We start from the raw sequence: 19,590 nt of genomic DNA, 5'->3' as shown, positions 1-19,590 counted from the left end.
AAATACAAATATATAAAGTGCCAAACCTTATATTTTGTATCATTTTACTTGTATTTTGTATATATACTCCTTCCAAACCGTTTCTATTGACATGGAGATGGCTCTCGAAGAGGCGGAAGACATTCTCCATTAGAGTCGGTTTAAGGTGGATACTTCTTGGAAGATTTTATGACTTGGAGGCAATCAGTAGACTAAGTGTAGAAAATCTAGAGGAAAAGGGAATAAAATGCAGACGTATTAACGGAACCTGTCAACCAGTGCTCATACATAATGGGCTAGTTTTCAAGGTTTGATAGAACAAAGTGCAGTATGGGAATTGGGAGCCCTTGCAAGGTGTTCCCACATTTTAGTTTATAGGTGTTTGAGTTACAGTAAATCACTTGATAGGCACCGCAGTCCAAATCCAAAAGCCAAGCTTGTAGAATTCTATAATCAAATAGTAAATAGTAAATATACGAAAGACACCGGGATGAAACTCGATTAGATGTGGCAATTACGGGTTTAACATCAAGTTTGAATAAACAAGAAAATAACAATTACTTGGGAAAGAAAAACAAAATGAAGGCAAAGAGAAGAGAAAGGAGAAAATTAAAATTGGTAGGAGTGGTTGTTGTCCTCCCTGAGAAGCCTGAACTCGTCGCAATTTTTCATATAAAAAGAAAAATCTTCTTCCTAAAGTAACCACACCAACCCTATTAAATTCCGTCCAAATGGCGGAGGATAGAAAGCCTTGGGGGGTGCAAACAGGACTGACCAAGTTCGACGAACATCAACCTATCATGGTAGCAATAATAATAACCACACAATGAACCAAAGGAATATCATAGATATTTGAAATTCTCCTTTTTAATTACGGAAACAGTATTCCAGAGATGAGCAGAAAGTAGGGAACACCCTTTTCCTCTTCCCCGTTTTACAAGTGGTTGTCTGGTTCCTGGCTTTATGGCTGTCTTCCCCTTCACTGCAATAAAAGAAAAAAAATCACACTTAACTCCAACTTTTTAATAATACGATGACGGTTGAGCAGGAGTGCAACCCACCTCTGCATCATCACCTCCGGCCTTGGCAGAAGTCTCCATCCTCTGGCCATCATCTGCTGCAGACAAATGTGAGTTTAATTTTAATTAGTGAATAAAACAAACTACAACTCGATTTAGTATTTTTTTCAACTTTCATGTTTGCGTCGGTCATTTCTTAATTCGAAACAGGGGTTACAAATTCTGTTATTCTAGGCTAACGCCCGACGCTATACAAACTAAAACTGCAAAACTAGCAAACCGATGATGATCGATGAACTGAAAAAAATATGTGAATGCCACTTACTCAGATACTCGAGGTGGTGGAAGCCCACACAGTCATACACACAAATTGACAACTGAATGAACAAGGCTAGATAATTACATTTATGTGTTTGAAGTGTAAACATCAGACTAATATCAACTAGCGTGCAATATAATGGTAAAAGATTATCAATTGCATGTCTGGGAATATTTGGAAGTGTAACCATCAGACTAATATCAAATTGCATGTTTTTCACCAATATCATCCACAGAACAACCAAGACAATGCAAATTCATCCTACACACAATCAGATCTAAGAAAGCACCAGCAATAGGTTAATTGCACAATGATTAGGAGTCACCTTGGACACCTGTGGAAAAGAGGAAAACTCCTAAATTCACTGGGCTGTTTGATTCCATTCAACAAAATATACACTAGTTATGCACTTTTGTTCAATGATTTAGCATGCGCATAGCATAAGAGTCATAATGTGTTCGAGTATAAATATCAAAGACAAATAGCAGTCTTTCAAAAAAAAAAAAAAAGGACAAATAGCACAGGGTGTAAAAGTGTGCATTTTGGTATAGAAACAAAATCAAACTAGTGGGGAAAAATGTTCAGCCAATCATGCATCGGAATGACGATTTTTAAGAGTGGCAACTCAATAGGATATTGTAAAGAGATAAAAGTAGCTACATGGTTCAGCCATGCAAAAGGTTAGAAAACTACCTCCATCCTCTGGGATATCAGAAGTCCACAAAGTAAGGTTATCCCTCAGGAGTTGCATAATCAAAGTGCTGTCCTTGTAAGATTCCTCACTCAGGGTGTCCAGCTCAGATATAGCTTCATCAAAAGCTTGCTTGGCAAGGTGGCAGGCTCTATGTGATAAGCAGCAACAGTGAGATCAAGTTCCCAGTGTTAAATGAAAGATCATATCATCATATTATACTCGGAAGGATAATAGAAAAATTAAAATCTTACCTTTCAGGTGAGTTCATAATCTCATAGTAAAAGACTGAGAAATTCAATGCCAAACCCAATCGGATAGGATGTGTGGGAGACAAATCAGATTCTGCTGTACTGGAGGCCGTCTACATACAGTGCAACAAAAAGCAGAATTAGTGAATGCCGTGCAGCAATGTTCATTTTATCTGTTGTTTAATAAACCAAATTACACCATATTTCAATTAGATATTAAGTAACACTATGTTAAAGTTCTGTGGCTCATTGTAAACAAATTACCAAATTAACCCAATAAACAAAATATACTGGCTCACTGCATGCCAGTATGATCTATATAGCAGGGCAAAACAAAATATAGATCAACGGTAAAAAAATAATAAATAATATAGACCAATGGTAAAAAAGAATAAATAATATAGACCAAAACCAACTCAGAAGTCATAGAGTCAGAGGGCACAGAGAAATGAATGCTTTTCCTAGTGTTGCAAATCACTTGGTAGTATCATAGGCCTCCAACTTCACATCCAGCTATGTGGTACCAAGTCTACACTCACTTTTTCTTGTTACTTTTTATTCATTTCCATGCTAGGTAACAAAAAGGTTCTACACTTTACTACCCTCTTTTGTTAAGATGCCAAGTGCAGGTTAGGATCACTGTCATGATCATATCAAACGCAACTTCAATTTCAACCAGAACAGGGTAGACTGGTACAACCAAGACACCCCACCAGGATTCAATTACTATAAGAATTTCCAACAAATATAAATTAGAAAGCAACTAAAGGATCAAATAGCATCAAAGAAAATGAGAAGGTGCCAAAAAAAGTAAATAGCAAGAAGGTCAAATTTTTATATGGGTACATGAGAAGAATACATGTTTAATAACGAACATCCTAATTAAAGTAATACAAAACACATGCCGTTATGCATAAACAAAACATGTTTGCACAAACATTGATCGTAAGTAGCTCCAAAACAATTCCAATAAGCATTGGGCATACGTATCTCCAAAGCAACCTTAATAAGCAATTAAACATTAATCATAAGTATATCCAAAATATTCTCAGTAAGCATTGCATTAGTCATCTAGACTTGCAAATGAGTATTCAACAACCTTCTCTTGAATGCCAAGTTTGAACACAGAAATGAGAACGAAGAATTCAGACGCTTGAGTGGATTCGAGTTAGGGAATTAAATATGATGTGGTATTCAAAGTATGGTCTTGGTCAACCTAATACCCTCTACTGCCTTAACCGAGTCACTCAACCATTTCACAATAAAGTAACAGCATAAAATTCTGGACATACTAAAAACTAACAGTCAGATCTAAAGTTTATCAATCGTCTAAAACAAGCACAGATCAGACAGGTGAAGACACCCGGTTGATCACATTAGAAATGCCACTAGAATGTCCAAAACAAAAGAATCTTCGGCAAAAGAAAGAATAGAAAGTCAACAAGCACACACCTGATAAGCTTTCAGTGACTGATCGGAAGCCTCTTTCCTCTCATTACCGGTCTTAAACTCCGCGAGATAACGGTAGTAGTCCCCTTTCCTGCAACCAGCCAAAACTCCAAACCCTAAAACCCGTGGAACCCCACCAATAAAAACGGAAACAGCCAGCAATAACCAACGGGAACAAGATCCCTCACATCTTATAGTAAAAGACGGTAGATTCCCCAGCAGAAGAGGAAGGAATGAGATGCTCATCGATCACAGTCATGATATCGTTGCAGATGCTCGTGAGCTCGGACTCAACCTTCTGTCTGTACTCCTTGATCCGCTTCGCGTTCTGCTCGTTCCCTTTGGCTTCTTCCTTCTGCTCAATTGACGAAAGTATCCTCCACGAAGCCCTGCGAGCCCCAATCACATTCTTGTAGCCGACGGAGAGTAGATTCCTCTCCTCCACGGTCAATTCGACGTCGAGCTTCGCAACTTTCTTCATCGAATCCACCATTTCTGCCAAAATCAAAGAATGTAAGCCAAAATCCCTAGCTTTCATCAAAGATTAAGAACAGAAACGGATTCAGATACGAGATCTGGAGATGCCAAAAAAAGAAAACCCTAACCATCATATCGCTCGGCCTGCTCGGCGAGCTTGGCGATGTAAACATAGCTATCGCGCTCCTTAGAGGAAGCCATGGCCGATCTGAGAAATTAGGGTTTCCCTCGCTTTGATTTCTGTGTGCTCAAAGATTCCTCTTTCGGCCGATACCAATCAGTCAATTTACTCGGTTAGAGAGAGAGAGAAGGAGAGTGAAAGGGACACACGGTTTTCGGACGGCAGCAGATAGATTTATAGGAGATGGTTTTCGGACGGCAGCAGATAGATTTAGAGGAGACCTCGGTGGTTTTCGGACGGCAGCAGATAGATTTATAGGAGATGGTTTTCGGACGGCAGCAGATAGATTTAGAGGAGACCTCGATGGTACAGTCCAGAGTCGCTGGCGGGTGTAGATGCCACGTCGGATTCCCGGTACTGTTGTGGAATGAAAATGCTCCACGTATCACCACTCAATGCATATTTGTTCAAGGCTGTCGCTGTGTTTAGGTCGGGTGGGCCTCGCTGCAATTACCCTTATTTATAGACGAATTTAGATTTGAGGAGGAAAACTATTCAAACCTCACTTCTCCCTTTCTTCTCTTACTAAAACATCCCTTAATTTTGTGAAATTTCTTCTCAGTTCGTTTCTTTTGGTTGATACTTGATGCATCTTACTCTTGCTTACCTACCTGCCCTCTGCCGGGTCACCTTCTTAACTCTTAATATTCCGAAAATACCCTCATATTAATACTCAGTTTGGAACAAATACGAATACAAATACTCTCATAGTCTCCACCGGTGGCTCAGTTGGTAAGTTTTCCTGCTGCTGGTTTAGTGGTTTTACACTTTGTAGTGGGAACATAAGAAATAATAGAGTCGGAAAAAGCTTTTTCAACACATTCCAACATTAGCTGTGGCCGCATGTCTTTAATCTTTATTATGTCCAGATACAAATCATGTTAGGAAAGTATTTTGTGATTTGATTGATTTGGCCTGAAAATTATTCAGGTTTTTTTTTTTAATCAAAAACTGTTGATTTGATCAGCGATTTAGTGACCTAGGCAGACAATTTTTTATTTTTATTTTAATTTTTTTTTTATTTTTTTAATCCAAATTGACCATCCATTCAAATCAAACCGTTGAACCACAAAATCAAAAGCCTGTGGCCCATCCTGATCGATTTTTTAAACCTTGTTTTATCATGAACAAAATCAAACCGAGCCAAGGTAACTTGGCTAACAAGGTGAAAAGGGCACGAGGTGAGAGCAAGAGAATAAAAAGAGGGCTAGAGAGCATGTCCCTTACCCATCGTTCAACTATTTATAGAGAGAGGGAGAGAGTCATCCTTGCTGGAAGCACAGACAAAAAATCTGTTGTACCTCAATTGAATCAGCAGAACCTAAAGCCTTAAGGCTAGGCTGTAAATTAGCCAGTTCTCTACCACATACGAGGGTCATTTTTGAATCGGATGCTAAGTAGGTCACCGCGACCATAAACAGTGACCATCTTGCTTGATTCTCCCCCAATGGGGCAGTTTATCTGACATCGGCCAGCTGAAGAATCATGAAGGAAATGGAATAAAGATTATTTAATTTGAAGGTTCAAAAATCATAATGATACTAAACCTAATCCTCTCTTAATGCTGAAATCTTTTAATAACTTGCAAAGGGGAGGTGATTTCAAGAACTTTTCACGAGATCTGTCATATTTCACAACATTGTTTTCAACTCACCAATCGCCATTTATTTGGACGTTCCAATCATCCAAACTATCACTCAATCATGATTCCGGGGTCCGGTTTGGCTAAAACCCAGGATTTGGTCAAATCCATTGACTAGTTAAAAAACCGTCCGACCTAGGTGGCTGAAATGTTGCCAAAACTATTGGGCCTCAATCGGTTTTAAAACGTTGGCCCATAAGCCCTTTTGGGAGGACTTCAGCTTTGATTAAGCTGTATTGATTGGGATGTAGAGCTTCATTGAAAAGTCAATTTTCAGTTCAGTTAAATTTATTTTTGGCTTTCTGATTTTTACAAAATATGACTTCATGGCTTTTCAGGTTTTAGCAAACATAGTTTATAGTTAATTGTAAATATATATATATCATTAAAACAATACATTTCTTATGTATTTATGTACTATTTGCGGTTATTTGATGTTAGTTTTAGTGTTATTAAAGCATTTATGAAATTTATATGCATTTCTGTAATGTATGTAAATGTTTTCATATTTTTTATCCATATTCATGTATTTCTAAAATATATCCTTATCCATATCTATATCCAAATTGTCCAATACAATATTCGATACCAATACTTTAATCCTTGATCGTAAAATAAAGTATTTAGAATTACAATTGTTACAAAGAAGATCAAATTCAAGCACTCTGTCAAGATGGGTCACATTGAATGGTATTTCCGGACACTCTGTACATGGGCCACTTGACAAGTTATGGGTCCGGCCAATTCAAGGGGCCTGTGGCCTCAAGGCTGAAACCCATGCTTTGGTCTATGTACTGTATCCCTTCAGGCTTCATCTACATCCACTCATAATACTCATCCAATCATGATAACACCGTGTCAGCCCCACCCCATACATGAACCCAGTCAGGTGGTTGATGTGCTTTATCATGATTGGCCCAGTATCCTACGGTTCCAATAGAGTAGTACTCCAGGTGCCAAAGTGGCCAAATTTTCTTGGGTCTGCTCCCTTTTCCTTCTTCTTTTCCCCCTTTTGTTCTGAGAAAACTGGTCTGGTGGGGTGGAGTGGGCCAGGCATATGGGCGAGACCTGCGGTGAGCCAATTTTCTTTTACAGGGAAACATGATGAAAGGGGAGGCCAAACATGGAGTCATCCAATCAAACTATTCTCTGATGAGTTGGGGCCAGCCATTTGGGTTTGACCTATCTGAATCTGGTGCCACAGCGAGTGGATGATGAGGTTGAGAAGAATGCTAGAGTGAAAAGGGCTCAATTGGAAGAAGTAGTCTTCCCCATGGAATTTTCCTCTCCCCAGAAGAAAGCCAGTAACTAGTAGTCAATTGGAAGGAGAATGGATGAATTGCTGGTTTTCCAGCTTGACAAAGCACAGTGACATCAGTGAGTGCTATGAACGGCACGGAGTCAAGAGTCTGTTTGGTTGGTACGGTTATGGAAGCTGGCTTATGGGCTTTAAATTCTAGACCTACTACTCAATCCCCCAAACACCCATGAAAGTTTAGACTGTCCGGCCTCACAAATCATTTGTGTCTCTTACAAGAGCCCATTAATGAAGGTTCAAGTAGGCCGAGAGATATCATTATGTTTTGTGTTTTTTTTTTTTTTTACTAGGTTCAGCTAGTACAAATAAAAATATGACTAAAGGTTCTGTTAATGTCTAAATATCATACATTGAAGACGAGGCAGGAACATAATGGATGATGGGTTCAAGTCATTTCAGCAAATTGACTCTATAATCTCTCAAGAGGGCCCAGTAGATTCAGTCCAGATCCATCAACATGTGAGAGACAGGGGGGAGGATCACAGCACACCCATTTGATAATATGAGTAGACCTTGCTCCGATGGACAAAAGAAAAAGAAATTAGAGGAAGTTAAACTGTCAGAGTATTTGTCCTATTGGACTATTAGGGAATTTGGATTTTATTCTCACAAAACATATAAGTATGGAGATGTTCTTAATCCACGGCTACAAAAAGCTGTGAATACGGTTTTGTGAGGATGAACTCGATTGCCAAAGAGAACCCACCTTTTCTATTAGGTTGTTACTTGTTGGTGCTTATGTTGTGTGCAACTTCATGACTTCAAACTTGCTTTCTTCATAAAGTTGTTTTTACTTACTTTACTTTCTGCTGCTACAGATGAGACAGTGCATTAACTTGTATGGTTAGAAAAGTAAATAGAAACACACATCATTCAAACAGAAAAGAAACCTGTTCTAACTTGAATGCGAAAGAAATGCTTTGATATGTTTCCCCGACTTCCAAAGTTCAAAGAAGTTAGATAACCTTAGAATCTCTGATCTTATAGCTCCTTGGCTCCCTCTATTGGAAAATAAAGCCTATCTCTTTGCTAGATGATTTCAACTATTTCAGGCATTTAAAAGGGTTATGTGGTCAATCTAGACCTTCCACCATACAACCAACCTTTTGGATCGAATATTCTTCTAATTATCTTTTCATGTCAGTTGCATGATCTTTCATTTATTGGATATCTTTACTTAAGGCTTTGTTTGGTTTGAAAGAAAAGATAGGGAAAGTAAGAGAAAGTTAAAAAAACCTGCACAAGATTTGTATAGATTTTCCTAGCTTTCTCTACCTTTTCTTTCAAACCAAATACAATCTTTTACTGAAAAGATAAAGGTGCCAATACGTGGATGAAGATGGTGTAAATACACTTTTACACCATAGAGTTCTACATCAATTTTTTTTGGATACATGGGGAAGACACATTGACTGGTTTAAAAAAGGTGTAAATGGGAACCGGCAATCATAGATGTAAAGTTTTACATGCTTTTTATAAAAATAGGTTCTCTTAATTATTGATCTAAAACTTGATCTGTATGGAGCAAGGTTTTCGAACCGCCGTTGACGTGGACTGTTGGATTCAGCCTGGGAATCATTTAGGAAGCTGGTTTCGTTTTACCCCAAACCCGTTTTTTGGTCAAAAACCATTGAAAAAAATAATCCATTGACCCATCGATCCGATCAACAGTTTTGACCGTTTTTTATTTTTAATTTATTTGTTAGAACAAACTGTTTGTTCTAACCAAACAGTTGAACCATCGACCCAAAAACCGATGACCAGAACAAAGAATTTTACATCGACTTTTAATGGTTATTTATACTCCATCCAAATAGTTACAAAACTGGATCAAAGTACAATATTACACTAATCCACAAACAAACACATACTTTAATAATTTCAAAAAATTTGTTAAGAACTTTTCTTCAACTTTCTATTTCTTTTCTTATTATCTATCAAATCAAACACAGCCCTAAAATACCAAGTGCAACATTTATTAAACACATAAATCTTTGCTAGGTGAATGGATTAATAAGCTTGTTACCAGTAGAAAAGACAGCACATTTATTTGGCTACTTTCTTATTAATGATAATGGTATTCCATGCATGCATCTCCTTATTAAAACTGACAGTGGGCCCTCCAATAACTGAGGCTCATGGATGAAATGGGAGTTGGTTGCAACGAGGAAAACAAGAGCTTTGTATCATTGTACTGATTCCTTCCATTGGGTAAGAGATAGTGTAGTATCTCTTTAGACCTTTTTTTTTATGTCCGGAACCATTACTCAGTCTGACGAGTTGCGATAAAGCTGTACTATTTTGACACTATAGTGGGCATTCAAGTGGGTTGTTCGAGGCCTTTAGTGCCCGTTTGGGAGCGATTTTACAAGCGGTTTCTGAGAGAAAGTTGTGAAGCCATGTTTGATGGAAATTTCAAAAAAATTAAGAAAAAATTCCCGATTACTATCTTGTACTTTGGGCTAGTGTCACTTTAGTTTCCAAATTTTAAAATGCTACAATTCAATATCAAAACTTTTAAAACATGACAATTTAGTACCTATCGTTAATTAGCTATTAATTAACCGTTCAATGGCATTTGAAAAGACACAAATGCCCTTCGAATGTCATTTAATTTTCTTTATCAATCATCTAAACGTTGATAAAAATTAATGGTTCCAAATCCTTGCCTCTTCTATTCAAGAAAGTTGGGGTCACCAGAATGACTCACAAACGTGACCCCAACTTTCTAGGCAAAGATTTAGGACTGTTAATTTTTTGTCAATGATTGAATAGTTGATAAAAAAATTAGATGACACTCTAAGGGCATTCGTGTCTTTTTCAAATGCCACTTAACAGCTAATTAACGGCTGATTATCACGTTTTGAAAATTTAGATACTGAATTATCACATTTTAAAGTTCAGGGATCAAAATGGTACTAGGCCCAAAATACAGGATACTAAAGCGGCTCAACCTTTCCGGTGAAACTATTTAAGATAGATTATTTTCTAAAGCGGCTCAACCAACACTGAAACCCTTCCAAACGATCTATGGGGCTGGTTGGGGGAATTATAGTGGAGAAATGGTTTGCGTCAAGTGATTTACAGTTTTGGTTGGCAAGACACGACAAGATTTACCGGATGAACATGTACCCTTTTCATATTCTTTCAATTGCTTGTAAGTTCTTGGGTAGGGGTAAAAAGTTTGAGAAGGATCAGCTGTAGCTTGTTGCTCCACTGGAGTTTTAACTTAGCGATTATAAATTGTGGGTCGTTTTTTTTTTTTTTTTCCTTTCAAACTGAATCAGTCCTTCAGTTTTTGGAAAACTATAAAACTATACCGAACTGAAATCAATCAATTAATCGATAACTGATTGATCAGTTCAGTTTTTGACGAATTCGATCTTTCGATTTTTCAATTTTTTTTTTATATTTTACATATATACATACCAATTGATTCGATATCGATTAACTGCTGATTTTTCATATTGGTTAATTGATACCAAACCTATCGGTTCGATTAATCAGATTCTTTTTATTTGTTTTCATCCGTTTAATTAGATTTTTTAGATTTTCATGAACACCCCTACAAAAGGACTTGAAAAAATAAAAGGGAAGATGAGATTGGATGGAGCTGTTCTTGGCCTTGAGATCAAAGAGTCAGGAACAGGTACGAATAGTCCTTAGGTACCAGTTTGGAATGTTCATAGCTGGCAGAGGAAAAGTCATGGAAAGTGGTTGAGTCAGGAAACTTTCAGTTGGCTACTTGGCCAACAGCAACTTTTGCTTCTTCCGTACTCAAATGAGCCGAGTCTTTTTTTTTCGATAGAGCGGGTACAGAAAGTATAGCAGACAGCAGAATAGGTCACCATCACTTGTACATAACTACGGTTAAAGATTAACACTAGACATGGTGTCAAGATGTGGTTGTTGAAACAATCTTACAATCACATGACAGACATCAGAGAGGTTGGATTCCACCATTACTCAACTTTTTCTTACCCCAAAGAGTTTCAGTGGTCCATGGCTAAAGAGCCTAAGTTTTAAGGTAGAGCAGGTTCCCCACCATAATTGTGAATTACTGCTTATTTTCCAAGTCTTGATCATCTTTTAATCTTCACTCTTTTCCCCTTACTCGGACCTTTGAATCCTCACTTCGAACAGATGTATTGGCTTTCCATAAAAAAAGTTTTACTATATAGCCAAAAAAAGCATCATGAATTTTCTATACTTGCATCTAGTTTACAACATTGTACAGCCTTTTAAGTACACCCACATAAACTTTGTGGCTATAAGCTAGCAGCAATTAATGGGGTAGACTCCTGTTGTTTTATGCTGTCTGCAACATGAGCAACCACTCCAACACCGGCATTGTGAAGCCATTCGTTCTTCACCTGAAGCATCATCAATTATTTAATTAATAAAAACAGAAGAATTTGTAAGAATAGGGAGCATAATTATGTTGATTGATAAGTGAATTGAATCAGACATGGATATTATTATGGGCGAAGAAGGGCCAAAATGCCGAATGAAAGCTGACGTCGACTTTCTTCCACCCTAATCTTTGTAAGCCACGTATCATTTCCTCTGTCAAATGATATAATGATGTTAACACCAGTAAGGGATTAGACCACAGAGAATAAGAAGCAACATCATTAGTTTCATTGACATAGATATTAACCTTCCATAATATCATGGTACTCTCTAGTATTTTGTGTGCTGGGTTCATTTTGTGCTGCCTCCTTTGCTTTTGCTGCTTCTGGAGGAAAATGAGGGCCCTGGGATGATACAGGGGGGCAATACTCCACATCTACAACATGTTTGTAACCATCCAAAGATCGTCGAGGGGGCTGCCAGTTTTCAGTAGACAGCCAACACATACAAGAGATAAGATTTTATTATAGCAGGGAAAAAATGAGATAAAAAATATGATATACACCACTTGTATCTTTGATGTAACTTTGTCGACTTTTCACTTTATGTTTTTTCTTTTCTAGTTTACAAACATAAAATTAAAATTCTAAGAATTACCACCTCCCAGTTCAAAGCAGAAAGACCTAGAAATGCCCAAGGTGAAACATCACAGGAACTCAGGAAGTGAAAAACATTTCCTTGCTCAAGTTGATGACAATCATAGCTTGTGGGAAAATGTGTCAGAGAGAGTTTCTTAATTCTCTAAAAATCTCAAAAATTTTCTCTTCAACATACATGTATTTGCACCACCAAAAATCACATAAGCTTTGTTCAACATGAGAGTTATGGCACTATGCATTTCTTGTAAGCTGGCCTATTGCATACAATGGTAAGAACAAAATAAGTAAATAAAGCACAAAAACCTAATCATAAAATATTATGCTTGATCAAGAACCAAATTGTCCCAAACTGTCAAAAGAGAGACCTACCAGAGAAATTACATTTCAATGCCAGAGGAACTTTTACAATAGCTCCACAAGTACTATCCTACTCTGATATCCAGTGCCAGAGATTATGCGAATAAGCTGGTATATGAACACTTCAGGCATGTCAAGGCCCAACAATTTAATCAAGAAAGTAAGAACGTGCAAGGTCAGGTTCCAGAAAAGAATTGGGCATTCGATTTTTTTTTTCTATTTTTTTTCCAATTTCATTGTCTGATTATCTATAATATTTTGTCGATCCAAATTGTTGTAAAATCTGAATGGTGTAGCTCAAGAAATAAGTCATCATATATACCTTAACAAGTTCTTTCTCCCTCCTTATAGAGGATGTTCGCCAACCAACCATATCTAAACAGCATTTAAGGAAGCTATTTCAAGAGGAAAAGAGAAAAGTATCACACCATGCAATCCCCAAAACAATATTTGGTTTTGAATGATATATATTCAATTAATTCCCAAACAGAAGCTAAAAGTAACCTAATAACAATAATAAACAATGGGTTCCATTAAGTGGATACGGTCATAAGAGACATTGGCATAAACAATACGGCACCTGAATGCCCCAAGAGCAGATCTGCAAGATGAACAGAAAGTTAGTACATAAATGTAATCATGTTTAAAATATAAGCTTCTTCTAAAGAAACCTTACATAAATTTTCCATCTTCACAATCAGATGCCATTCTCAGAAGAAGAGGAGGTTTGCTGGGTTTGCCATCTGTAAGGAATAGTTGGCGACCAGTTCGTCCAACAAAAAATGGAGCTATGGGTGCAGCAAGTTTTTCCAAGATAGGGACACCAAGTAAAAATGGAAGCTGAAGATAGAACAAAAACATGAGATTGCTTTTACAAGTAACCCACAATAATAAAATGAATTTGGATTTGGGAAACAAAATAATTCAATATCCATCTACTTTCACCAGTTTTCCACATTTACCCAGATAATTTTCCTGAAAAGCAAAGCAAGAACAAATGCAAGGATACCAGCTACTTTAGCCATAAATCATTGACAGACGGAAATTCATACCATAGAAGTGGAAATATAGAGAAATACAATCAAATGAACCTAAAAGTGTTGTATTTTTAAGCAGAAACAAAGAGCATACAGTTAAACACACAATGTCTTGTCAAAAGAAAAGGACTGTCAAGGAACCGATTACCCTAAAAGGTTAAGCTGTTAGCTGAGGTCCCTAAATAGGTTTTTATTCTCTAATGTCCCCCCTCATGTGAAATCGTATAGTGCTCGAAGCATGGACAAGCACAGGCCCACCCATACCTTGTGCTGAAATTTAATTAATTATAATGGGGACAGCGAGAATCGAACACTGGACCACTTGTTCAAACAAGCTCTAATACCATGTCAATGAACCATTCAACCTAAATGCTTAAGCTGTTAGGTGAGGTCCCTGAATAGGTTTTTATTCTCTAACAAGGATAAATAAATCTTCATTCCAAAGTTGAAATATACACCAATGGGGAATCTTTATTAACCCAACCATGTGTACCATTGGCTTACTAGTTTTGTTATGTGACAGGAGCTGATCAGCCCCAAAGATATATTCATGTTACAACCACAAAAGTGGAATTGAATTAAGATGTTGGTCTCCATTACTATTTCATAAAAATGAAGTCGCAATTTTAACAGCATCCTTCAAGTTTATAAAAAAACAAAAACCTGACAAGTAAGCCTTCTCTGGCTTTAGACTTTGGGACCTTCAGTTAGACAAGTGTATGGATGACAAATCCTACTAGAACCAAGATAAAACAAAAATTACGGAACTGCCTCTATCATACTTTAACTCAAAGATAAATAACTTCTTTTTTTGAGAAAGATAAATTACTCCTAAACTAATTAACCAATTACCATGAAATTATAAACAATACTAAACTATGACTACACAAATTAGAAAACACCGTTGGGCTTGGACCCTGCAAACAACTCGTAAAATGACTAAACACTATTATTGTCTAGAATACAAAAAAATAAATAAAAATTCAGATAGTTCCATGTCTGACCACCTAGATCTTGCATTAATAGGGATGAAACACCCTATCCAAGGAGAGTCACCTTCATTTCAAAAACAGCACTGAATATCACAACAATTGATCAGATTATCATCCAATAGTAACAGGTTTTTGTAGAGAACACTGATGTGGACCCCACAGCTACGGTCCCACTGTGTTCGCAGGGTAGAAGGTATTCTAGTCTTCCTAGGGTTAGCCGTTGGTCATTTAATTGTTTCAGTTGCTATTTATTTCAGTTTTATTTTGCTCTATTATGTTATGTAAAGACTAAGGGCAGATCTGTCCTTTCCATGTAATGAGCATAACCTATAAATATTAATTAAAGTGGCGGCGGCAAAACATTAAGCTTCTGCTCCTCCTTTCAACTCTTGTGTTCTACTGCTTCTCCTCCCTCTTCCTTCTCTCTTCTCTTTACCTTCTTATTTTCGAACCTGAAATCCATTAGAGTTCAAGACTGATAACAGTCCTGAACTTCTACTTGGTATCAGAGTTAGGGTTTCTCATGTGAGTCTAGTCCAGCCGACCACATGAGAACCATCTAAGGCTGGAAGCTAAGAAAATAGAGTTCGTTGACTAGTTCTTGGAGATCTCCAAAGGGTTTAGCAGCTGTTTGAAGAATTGCCACAGTTGCAGCGTGTTGGTGATCAGGAAGAATCAGAGAAGGCTAGGGTTCGGGTAACCTTGGAAGGCAGCGAACATCATCCTATTGTAAGTTTTTTATTTTCTGAGAGAAGTAATATCAGAGAAGATAGGTTGGACCTATCTAGCAAGGGCGGCCGAACCAATCTAGGGTTTTATCTTTCTATTCTCTAGGGTTTTGTCTTAACCCTGCGGCAAACCCTAATACTGGACTGAACCTTGTGATCTAATACTGCGGAATACCCTAATAGTACGGTACTGTCTGGAGTGTATGGCTGAGAATTTGCTTTTAGGACTGATTAAAACCCCAATTCGGCTTCAGCATATCAGATTGTTCTTCAAACTATTTTTCAATTTTCTTTTGGGGTTTTCGAACTCTTCTAAGGGGGTGGAAACAGTTCGGATTGTTGCTGTTGTGTGTAGTTATTGGTTTCAGATCATTTTTATACCTGTTTCATCCACATCTACTATGAGTACAGATTGATTCTATACTGATTTTGTGATTGTGGTTGATAGTCCAAGTGCTGTTTTGACTGTAGTAACCCTAATTTTGAGACTTCTGGTTCTTGACCGAAATGGAGTTTAAGAATTAGGCAGAAGGCAGTTTTGGGAATAGTAGTTATGGCGGTGGTTTTGAGACAGGTTTTCAGATTACAACCGTAAGATTTGATGGATCAAACTATTTGGAATGGGCCCAATCAGCCACGATGGTTATTGGGGGAAGGGGCAAAGTAGGGTATCTCTTGGGAGATGTGACAGAACCTTCCAAGGGAGACCCTATGTATACCAAGTGGGTCCAAGAAAACTACTTGGTTATGACATGGTTGTGTAATTCTATGCAGCCTCATATCAGCCGAAATTACTTATGGGCAAAGACAGCCAAGGTGATATGGGATGTGATGAAAGAAACTTACTCCCAACCCCTTAATGTTGCCAGAGCATATGAATTGAAATGTGAGGTGAATACCCTTAAACAATGAGAGAAACCGATTTCGGTTTACTTCTCTACCTTGAAGTCCCTGTGGCATGAGATTGATCACTTAGAGACTCTTGAGTGGGAGAGTCCCAAAGATGCTCAGACCCATAGAAAGCACATCGAGACAAACAGAATTTGAGTTTCTGGCATGACTGAATTCATAATATGATATTGTGAGGCAACAGATTTTGACCAGAGATAGTGTGACCCTCTCTCAGGCATACTCCTTAGTGCACAGTGAAGAGACTAGGAGGAAAGTCATGATGCAACCTCAGCCGCTTACACCTGCCTTGGTAGCTGTCAAACCCAAAACAATGGGTGATTCAGAGAGGGACAGAAAGAAGGAAGATAAAAGGGATGCGGTGTGTGAGCATTGTAAGAAACCTAAACACACAAAAGAAACATGTTGGAAGCTGCATCCACATTTGGTCCCGACAAAGTTGAGAAACAAAAAGGGTAATGCTCATGTGGCTGTGACTATTGATTCAACATCCTTGTCTGGTACAAGAGGCACACCCTTAGAGACCTTAGCTGCAGTTCAGGCTGCTCTAATACAATTGGAAAAGGAAGTTGGCAGTTCAGCTCAGTCACCACAGTCATCATCAGCCCCTGCCACATCGGCCCTTGCACATTCAGGTACTTGAGCCTCAGCCTACCATGCCTCCGCTCCAGGTACTACTGAACCCTGTTGGGTAATAGATTCAGGTGCATTCGACCATATGACTAGGTTGCCCTCATTGTTTACTACTTATCACTTATCTTCTGGTAGGGATAAAGTATCTATTGCTGATGACTCTCTTGTCCCTATTTCTGGCAAGGGTGACATCAAACTGTCGGATACTATCTCATTGTCTTCTGTCTTGCATGTTCCTAAACTTGATACTAACCTTTCCGTTAGTAGTATTACCAAACATATGAATTGCTCAGTAACTTTCTTCCTTGACCGATGTGTTTTCCAGGACCTGGAGACGAAGAAGGTGATTGGGACTAGCCGTGAGACGAATTGGATCTATCTGCTCGAGGAGAGTTATCGTCGGGAAGAGTCAGTGGATAAGAAGTTACTTGTTTCTCAAGTTGTGAGTCCGGTTATCCTTTGGCATAACCGATTGGGTCATTTGTCTTTTCAGTCCTTAAAGAGTCTGTTTCCTACTTTGTTTTTGAGTCTGTTGAGTTGTCTCAGTTGAAATGTGAAAGTTGTGAGTTTGCTAAACATTGTAGAAACTCTTATTCATTGAGTAATAAAAGGAGTAATAGTTCTTTTAATATTGTGCATACTGATGTTTGGGGGCCATATCACATTCCTTCTATGGGTGGGTACAGATATTTTTTGTTATTTGTTGATGACCACACCCGGTTTTCTTGAGCTTATCTTATGCGTTCACGAGATGAGGTTCCTGCCCTGACCCAAAACTTCCACCAAATGATCCTAACCCAGTTTGATGCCAGGATCAAAGTTCTTAGATCTGATAATGCAAATGAATACTTTGCTAAGCCATTGGCATCGTACCTTCTTAATCATGGGGTTATCCACCAGAGCACTTGCCCTCATATACCTCAGCAGAATGGGGTTGTAGAAAGGAAGAATAGGCACATCTTGGAGGTGGCTAGAAGTATTATGTTTACCTCCAATGTCCCTATTCGCTTATGGGGTGATGCTATCCTTACGGCGATATATCTTATTAATCGGGTTCCTTCCCGGGTTCTTGATATGAAACCTCCTTTTTCACTTCTATACCCCAATGAGGAGTTGTTTACTATTCCCCTCAACATTTGGTTGTACCTGTTTTGTTCAGCTTCTCAGTCCCCATCACTCTAAGTTCGAACCCAAGGCCTCCAAGTGCATCTTTCTTGGTTATGCACAAACTCAAAAGGGTTATTGATGCTATGATCCTGTCTCAGGAAAGAAGTTTGTATCCGTGGATGTCACTTTCTTTGAGGAGACACCCTACTATTCTCGGGTCTCTCCTAGGGGGAGAGTAGTGAGCATGGAGATTTGGGTCCTTTTCTTTAGGGGGAGTGCAGTGAGGGCAGGGTTAATACTTTTGGGGCTGTTCCTTTACCTATTCCATTGGGTGATGAGGGCTGCAGTAGCGAGGGTGGTCAGGGGGATCGGGAGTTGAAAGTCTATCACAGGCGATGTAGGCAGGTTGATCCCGGTCATCAGTAGTCCCGGCCAGCTCCAACCTCTTCTACGGCTCCAAGTCCAAATATTACAGTCCCACTGCCCACAGAGACTCCTTCCATTGTTGCTACCTCACCCCCTGCAGATGACCTTGACCTTCCCATTGCCATCCGTAAAGGAAAACGGCATTGCACCACATCTACAGCCCACTGCATCTCCCAGTTTTTGTCCTATGATTGCCTATCTCCCTCTTACAAGTCTTATCTCACTTCCGTTGTTAATGTCCCTATTCCAAGAACAGTGCAAGAAGCCCTATCAGTCCCGGAGTGGAGAGGTGCAATGCAAGTTGAAATGGATGCCCTGTTGAAAAATAATACCTGGGAGCTAGTTGATTTGCCCAAAGGAAAGAAACCAGTTGGATACAGATGGATATTTACTATGAAGCACAATGTGGATGGTTCCATTGAGAGGTACAAAGCTCGGCTAGTTGCAAAAGGGCTCACTCAGACTTATGGTATAGATTACTTGGAGACATTTGCCCCGGCAACCAAGATGACCACCATTCGGGTTCTATTATCTCTTGCAGCAAGCCACACTTGGCCTTTGTACCAAATGGATGTTAAAAATGCCTTCCTGAATGGGGACTTGCAGGAAGAGGTTTACATGCAGTTGTCTCCTGGATTCTATGATACAGAGGCAGGTAAGAAGGTCTGCCGGCTCAATAAGGCATTATATGGTTTGAAGCAGTCACCTAGAGCTTGGTTCGACAGATTCAGACTAGCCCTTGGGAAGTTCGATTATGTACAGGCCCAGTCAGATCATACACTGTTCATCAAGAGGGTGGAGTCCTCTCTAACACTACTTGCAGTATATGTTGATGATATTGTGGTGACAGGAAATGACAGCCATGAGATTGAGTCCCTCAAACAGTTCCTTCATCAAGAGTTTGAGGTGAAAGATCTGGGTACACTACGGTATTTTTTGGGTATTGAGGTTGCTAGATCTAAACAGGGGATCTTTGTCTCTCAGAGGAAATATGTTCTAGATCTGTTGGCGGAAAATGGAAAGCTGGGTGTCAAACCTACGGATACACCCATTGAACAGAATC

At 38.7% G+C, this 19,590-nt stretch overlaps 2 protein-coding genes across 5 annotated transcripts in view; both read right to left on the bottom strand.

Moving 5' to 3' along the window:
• Positions 1-451: 451 nt before the first annotated feature.
• On the bottom strand, positions 452-4,944 carry LOC148873748 (14-3-3-like protein D). Of its 2 annotated transcripts, none has more exons than XM_088963540.1 (7): positions 4,314-4,944; positions 3,897-4,203; positions 3,712-3,799; positions 2,263-2,372; positions 2,011-2,159; positions 1,041-1,096; positions 452-961 (listed from the first exon to the last, which is right to left on the bottom strand). In XM_088963540.1, the coding sequence occupies exons 1-7, from the start codon at positions 4,384-4,386 to the stop codon at positions 959-961; spliced, it is 786 nt and encodes a 261-aa protein (XP_088819666.1). In that variant the 5' UTR covers positions 4,387-4,944; the 3' UTR covers positions 452-958. The 2 variants fall into 2 exon arrangements, with proteins under 2 accessions (XP_088819666.1, XP_088819667.1); XM_088963541.1 differs by having other exon boundaries at positions 1,041-1,093; positions 4,314-4,798.
• Positions 4,945-11,474: 6,530 nt separating this feature from the next.
• LOC148873747 (Hydrolase-like protein family) overlaps positions 11,475-19,590 on the bottom strand; it is a 47,469-nt gene continuing 39,353 nt past the window's right edge. Inside the window, exons 6-11 of one of the 3 annotated variants that reach the window (XM_088963585.1) lie at positions 13,372-13,535; positions 13,241-13,296; positions 13,018-13,070; positions 11,987-12,155; positions 11,795-11,892; positions 11,475-11,699 (exon numbers count right to left, since the gene is read on the bottom strand). In XM_088963585.1, the coding sequence (XP_088819711.1) occupies positions 11,595-11,699; positions 11,795-11,892; positions 11,987-12,155; positions 13,018-13,070; positions 13,241-13,296; positions 13,372-13,535 (645 nt within the window). In that variant the 3' untranslated portion in view covers positions 11,475-11,594. The other 2 variants (XM_088963587.1, XM_088963586.1) reach the window with 2 other exon arrangements.

The sequence above is a fragment of the Nelumbo lutea genome, chromosome 1, assembly GCF_056320005.1.
Source record: "Nelumbo lutea isolate HS-2025 chromosome 1, American lotus-T2T, whole genome shotgun sequence".
Classification (NCBI taxonomy): Eukaryota; Viridiplantae; Streptophyta; class Magnoliopsida; order Proteales; family Nelumbonaceae; genus Nelumbo; species Nelumbo lutea.
The sequence above is the reverse complement of the archived record's forward strand: the minus strand, read 5'-3'. Positions and strand labels throughout refer to the sequence as shown.